The sequence below is a fragment of the Chenopodium quinoa genome, unplaced genomic scaffold (assembly GCF_001683475.1).
Source record: "Chenopodium quinoa cultivar QQ74 unplaced genomic scaffold, ASM168347v1, whole genome shotgun sequence".
Lineage (NCBI taxonomy): Eukaryota > Viridiplantae > Streptophyta > Magnoliopsida > Caryophyllales > Amaranthaceae > Chenopodium > Chenopodium quinoa.
In genome coordinates, this window is record NW_018744620.1 from 1416417 (window position 1) to 1423524 (window position 7108).

The window sequence follows — 7108 nt, forward strand, 5'->3', positions numbered from 1 at the left end:
ACCAGGATAGTGGTGACAACTATGAGGTCGACACCTATGTGGCCCTAGACGAGTCATTTCGAACACTACTAGAAATAGGCTTATTTCCGAGAGAATGCTTCCGACGGACTTTAATTCCCTCGCAAATTTTAAAAATTCCGGCGGAAACTGACTTCGTAGGAAAAATCCGTCGGAAAGGTTACCTACCGACGTAATATTCCCTCGGAAAAGTTCCGATGGATTATATTTCCCTCGGAATATTCAAGTTCCGACGGAATATTCCCTCGTTTTTCGCTTCCGACGGAATTTATTCCCTCGGAATATTTAGTTTCCGACTTTATTTTGTCAGAAGCGAAAAACAATTAAAAAAAAAGGATGCGTTTTACAGATCTGAACGACAACCAAAAAACGCAGAGAGAGAAAGGGAGACGGAGACAGAGGAAGAGGAAGAGAGAGAAAGGGAGAAAGAGAAAGAAGAAGAGGAAGAGAGAGAGAGAGCGGAAGGGAGAAAGTGGAAGAGGAAGAGAGAGAGAGCGAAAGGGAGAAACAGGTCGCGAGAAAGAGGACGCGAGAAAGAGGAGGGAAAGAGAAAGAGGAAGAGGAAGAGAGAGAAAGGGAGAAAGAAAATGAGGAAGACGAAGTCGCCGGCGACCGACCACCACACTTCCGCCGGAACTTCGCCGCCGTTCTGCCTTTGTAAGTGTTGTTAATTTTTTTTTTTTTGGGAAACCCTAAGCTAACTACCACCCCTTTTTTCAACAGCCACCTCCGGCATTCCACCACAACCACCGGCTGGTGTTCGCCGCCCCTTGTGACTCCAAGGCCTCCCGCGGTTCTGCAGCCTCGGTAATACTCGCGACCCTTTTTTTTTAATAAAAATTGAAAACATAATCCCTAATTAAGTTTTAATTTTAATTATTTCTAGGAGTTGTAACGTTACTTGGTTTGATTGTCAATAAAAGTGCAGATCTATAGGTTAGAGACTTAGTAAACCCTAAAATTCTTAGTTTAGTGACTAATTGTAATGTATTTATATATATGTTAGCTTAATATTGTTTTTAGTGTGGTGTATACAATTTATTGTGTTTATATTTTAATATGTTAATATTTGAAATGAATGTGTTGTATTATGATATGTTAGTTTAGTTACTTAAGTTTAATTTTTAATTTTTATATTATAATATGTTAGTTTAGTTTGGTTTAGTTTAATATAATAATGTATGTTAGTTTAGTTTAGTTTAGTTTAATATGATGTATGTTAGCTTACTTTATTTTAATATAATGTTGTTTAGTTTTGTTTAGTTTAATATAATGTAGGTTGGTTTGGTTTAGTTTAATATGATGTATGTTACATTACTTTAGTTTAATATAATGTAGCTTAGTGCAGTTTAATTTATATAATGTATCTTATTTTGGTTAAATATAATGATATTTTAGTTTAGTTTGGTTTTGTTTGATTGGTTTATTTGAATATTATGATATTATGATATGTTCGTTTTCTTTAGATAAATTATGATATATTTGTTTAATGTAATGTAAGTTAGTTCATATATATATATATATATATATATATATATATATATATATATATATATATATATATATATATATATATATATATATTATAATAAATGAATCATTTGCATAATCATATGCCTAGATACCCGTTCAAGGCATACACATTAGGAGTATGTCTTGAATAGTCCCCGGTTGGGACTGTCCTTGTACGCTTATTCTCACTTAGGTGGTGAATGTAAGCCTTGTTTTTTATTCTAGGGAAAATCCTGCCTTTTCATGCATTTCTCTACTGTGTTCTCTGGGTACATATGTAGGTGTGTTTAATCGCCTACATCGTGTACTTGGAGAACTGTAGGGAAATGCTGGCGGATTTTCCATAGAATTGAAAACCTGGGTTACATTCATTAGTGAGAATAAACGTATAAGGATGGGTTAGGTTGGAGTGATAAGGACCCTTTGGAAGCATTTCAAATCTCATTTGCATTTCCATAACGCTTTGGTGGATAATGACTGTGAAATACCATTTATGACTAATGTGATTGTACATATGCGTGAGCTGTGTAGAAGTTGTAATCATGAAACGAAGAGAACGTAGCTGGATGTATAAAAGGATGATTGGGCAAAGTATTAATCTAGATTTCGTGAAAGGAGTTGATGAATTCATTCAGTACGTCACAGATCATCCCGAGAGTAGTAACCCGAATGAGGTTAGGTGTCCATGTGTTAAATGTAAGAACAAACGCCTTTGGAATGCGGATATGGTTAAAATTCATCTGTATGGCAAGGGTTTCGTACCTAACTACTATGAGTGGATGTGTCACGGGGAAGGGTATCCGGGAGTTCCCGAACGGCGGTCCAATGAATATCGTGACATGGTTTTGGATGCTTTTGGTCATAGTCAAGATTAGGGGCACTCCGAGGAGGCTAGTGTTTCATCAGAGGAGGATCCTAATGCAACTGCTAAGCATTTTTTGGATTTGTTGAAGGCTTCTGAAAGGCCATTATACGAAGGGAGTTCTTTGTCTGTGTTAGAGATGACCGCTAGAATCACTAGTCTAAAATGTGAGTATAATTTGCCTCACAGATGTGTCGATGGGTTTGCTTCCTTGCTAAGTGAGGCGATTCCGAACAACAGCCACATGGCCGACACTTTCTACGAGGTGAAGAAGATTGTGAAGGGGTTGGAACTGTCCCATCAAAAGATTCATGCATGCCCGAAAGGGTGTATGTTGTTTTGGAAGGATGATGCTCAGTTGTCTGAATGTCAGGTTTGTGGCAGCGACCGATACAAGCAGACTTCTAAAGGTAGCCTTGTGCCTTTGAATGTTCTATTTTATTTCCCGATCACACCCAGGTTGCAAAGACTGTTTACAACGAAGAACATTTCGGAGGAAATGACATGGAATTTGAAAAATCCCAGAGTTCAAGGCACAATGGCACACCCTAGTGACAGTGTAGCTTGGAAACACCTCGATTGTCGGTTTCTAGAGTTTGCTTCTGAGCCTCGTAATGTGAGACTTGGCTTGTGTACAGATGGTTTTGCTCCTCATGGTAAGTTTGGGGGACAATATTCTTGTTGGCCTGTCATTTTGACCCCTTATAACTTGCCTCCCGCAATGTGCATGAAAAGACAATTCATGTTCCTTTCGTTGCTCGTTCCTGGTCCTAAAAACCCTAAGGGAAACTTGGATGTTTACATGCAACCGCTGATGGAGGAGTTGAAACTGTTGTGGGAAGTTGGCGCGGCTACTTATGATATTTCGAAGAAACAGAATTTCAATCTTCGAGCAGCCATCCTATGGACCATTAGTGACTTCCTGGCTTATGGCATGTTGTTTGGTTGGGCCACGGCTAGTAAGAAAGCTTGTCCACATTGCATGGAGAATACCAAAGCATTTTAGCTTGAACATGGTGGTAAAGTTTCTTGGTTTGATTGCCACCGACAATTCCTTCCGACAGATCACCCTTTTCGGAACAGTAAAACAGCATTCTGTAAAAACAAAGTAGAGAAAAGAGCCCCTCCACACATCATGTCAGGAGAGGAGCTGTGGGAATGTGTTAAGGACCTTCTGAAGGCTATAGATGGACCCGATTCAATTAAAAGGCTGAAAAATGAAAAGAAGGGGTGGTTCAAGCAAAGCACCTTGTGGGAGCTCCCATATTGGAAGCATCTCCTCATTCGTCACAACTTAGATGTCATGCACATTGAAAAGAACTTCTTTGATCAGTTAATTCACACTGTAATGGATGTGAAAAAGCATACGTGTGACACGCCTTCAGCTCGGAATGACATTGCTAAATATTGTAAACGTCCCCAGCTTCATCTTTAAGAGGATGATAGAGGAAAAGAGGTAATGCCAAAGGCTCCATTCGCTCTTGACAAGGCTCAGAGAAAAGTTTTGTGTGAGTGGGTTAAACAGTTGCGGTTCCCTGATGGTTACACCTCCAATTTGAGCAGATGCGTAGATTTGCAAGCGTGTAAGCTCTATGGAATGAAAAGCCATGACTGTCACGTGTTTATGGAGAGGATGTTGCCCACAGCTTTGAGGGAATTGCTCCCTGGCCATATTTGGAATGCAATTATAAAGATCAGCCAATTCTTCCGCGACTTGTGTTGCTATACAACATCAGTTAGTGACATGGAGCGATTGGAGAAAAACATACCTGAAATCCTCTGTAAGCTTGAGAAGATCTTACCCCCTGCATTCTTTAACTCCATGGAGCATTTTCCTATACATTTGTCGTACGAGGGGAAGTTATGTGGTCTTGTACAATACAGATGGATGTATCCCTTCGAAAGATAAATCAAAGACTCTTATTTCAGATCCTTTGGCGTACATCCTAATCACTTGTTCATACATTTACATAACTGTAATTGCAGGTTCCTCAATCATTTGAAACGGAAAATTGGGAACAAGGCTCGAGTTGAAGGGTCCATATGCAATGCTTATCTCACTGAAGAGATAGCAAACTTCTGCTCCAATTACTTTCAGTCGACAGTTGACACTAAAACTCGAGATCTTGGCCGAAATGTGAATGCCGATGTCGAGTCCACATTGGACGACGTCGGAATACCTGAGTTGTTCAAGGAGGATAGAGGTCGTGTGTCAAATGAGGGAAAAACTCGGTTCTTAGATGACAAAGAACTCAAGTGTGCACATTTTTTCGTGTTATGAAACACCGGCATTCTTGGCGAATACGAAAGGTATATTAAGTTTAAGTATTTAGTGTATTCGTATTGCCGAACAATTATAGTGCTGACTTTGTAGATTTACATCGTGTGTTTGGCCTCGTAGGAAGTTTGAGGACTACATTCTTAGTACTCGACCTTTCCTGCGTAGAGAAGAAGTTATGGAGAATTGCGAAGCTGAATTCTCTGATTGGTTTCATCACAAGGTGATATATGCGCTCTAACCGTAAAATAATTATGAATTTTACATATTGCACTTCAATTCATGAACCGTGATGTTGATATTCAACCACTTTATAGGTGGTCGAAGAGAATCCAAACTCGGATGTCCTGCGAGCGTTGTGCATGCGTCCCTTTAGGCGATTTTGTACTTGGGGCCAAATTTTTGTAGGTGAATTTAATTTCCATACACATGCGTATGGCAAGCAAAAATCCACCATGAATAATGGTGTGTGTGTATCAAGTGAGGATGGCGGAGAGTACTTCGGCATTTTAGTCGACATCATTGAACTTGTCTACACGGGACCCAAGAGACAGTACAAGACAATTTTGTTTAAGTGCAATTGGATGGATTATGGTAGGGGAATGACCATACACGAACAATACAAGCTAATCGACGTAAATCATACTAAGAAATACCCCAAGTATGATCCATTTGTCTTATCATACCAAGTGGCTCAAGTGTACTACACATCATACCCTAGCCTGAAACGGGACCGAGTTCAATGGTGGTCTGTGTTTAAAACACAAGCAAGGTCAGTGGTTGATGCTCCGGTGGACTTAGAGTTTCAGCAATCACCATCCCCAACTGTACATGCAACGCTTTGCCCACCGAATGACATTCCAGACTACGCCAGGGATGATGATGATGAAGACGCTGACGATGGCTTTGTGATCTCTAGCGATGAAGACGATGAACCTAGTATCTGCTCTAGTGATAGTGACGATGATGATGACATCGATGTAGTATTAGACGATAGTAGTCATGAGTCTAGTAGTGAAAGTAGTGATGAGAGTACTGAGTAGGTGAATATGTAAATCTCCTTTATAATTATGATTCTTGTTGTAAAATTAAAATATTAATTAGGCAATTCGATTGTTTGTATAAAAGTCATATTACATTGCACTGCACTTGTTACTTATAATATCTTGTCATTTTACTAACATGTGATTCAGGTAGTGATGGCGGGCGGAAAAAGTGGGCAATCGTCGAAGAAAGTAAAGGGGAAAGAGAAAATGATCGCCCGCGCCCTTTTCAACGACGACCAGGATGAGGAGATGTTCGATGCCGAGGCACACAATTTGGGTGAGGATCAAACGGGCCCATCCACTCCTCCAGAAGATGGGCCACGGGATGAGTCACAGGACGACTCACAGGATGAGTCACAGCTCCCGTTTTTGGACCCTACTACACTATGGTACGTACATATCATGATATGGATGATGAGATACAAGGATTATTACTTTTTTTGTCGAACTTGTTTAACATTGTTGTTTCCCGTTTGTTATAGGTTTGATGATCCTAAGGTTCAGAGTGCGGTATCCGGTACGATTACTGGATACTACCGAGCCCCTTGGAGGAACTTTGGAGAAGTTCCTCTAGCTACGAAGGAACACTGGTTCAACTTGTTCAACGTATGATATTTCTAGTTCAATTAGGATAATATATGTTTTAGTTATTGTACGGATTTAGTTTTGTGTAACACTTTTGAATTTTATCATTTGCAGGCACAATTCAGATGGGCACCTCAGATGGACGAGCTAGTGAAGCTCACATTTTGGAGGAGGGTAGCCACATGCCTGCGTGACATGTTCCACACCATCACGCATAAGATGAATGGCTCCAGGCCAAGTTGGTTGAGTGAGGAGATCCACAAGGAGATGATGGATATTGTTGCCACATATCCAACTTACAAGGAGAGGTCGGCGCAAAACAAGAAGAACAGAAGGGGCGGTTCTATGGAAAATCCCGTCCGAGGGACCCACTTTCAGGGTTCGTTGTTTGCTGTCCAACATGCAAAAAGGATGGTAAGTTTATTTAAAAAGATATTATATTAGTAGACTTTTTTGTGTATTTCAATGTAACAAGGGTGTGACATGGTTAACGTTTATTCCTATTTTTTGTATCAAAGGCGGCGAAGAACAAGGGCCAGTTACTAATAGCTCCAGAGCTATTTCTAAAGACACACTTCAAGGAGCTGCCTTTGAAAGGCACGGTACAGCTCAGGAAATTGCGGTAACACTTTCCTTACACTTAGTTCCTTGGTTCAATTTGCTTGAATATGGTACTGAAAAATTAGGGACATGTAGTTTTATGTGATTTCAAGGAATGTACCCCTTAGAATAACTACAATATACATGTTTAGAGAAAGAAATAGTTCATTTGGTAAAAAACTTAGAAAATGTGCAAATAATAGTTCA

At 39.9% G+C, this 7108-nt stretch overlaps 1 protein-coding gene across 1 annotated transcript; it reads left to right on the top strand.

Moving 5' to 3' along the window:
* Positions 1-3851: 3851 nt before the first annotated feature.
* On the top strand, positions 3852-5713 carry LOC110700211. The gene is made up of 4 exons (XM_021877718.1): positions 3852-4282; positions 4379-4648; positions 4767-4893; positions 4988-5713. Exons 1-4 carry the CDS (start codon positions 3852-3854, stop codon positions 5711-5713), a joined length of 1554 nt encoding a protein of 517 aa, XP_021733410.1.
* The last annotated feature ends 1395 nt before the right edge of the window (positions 5714-7108 follow it).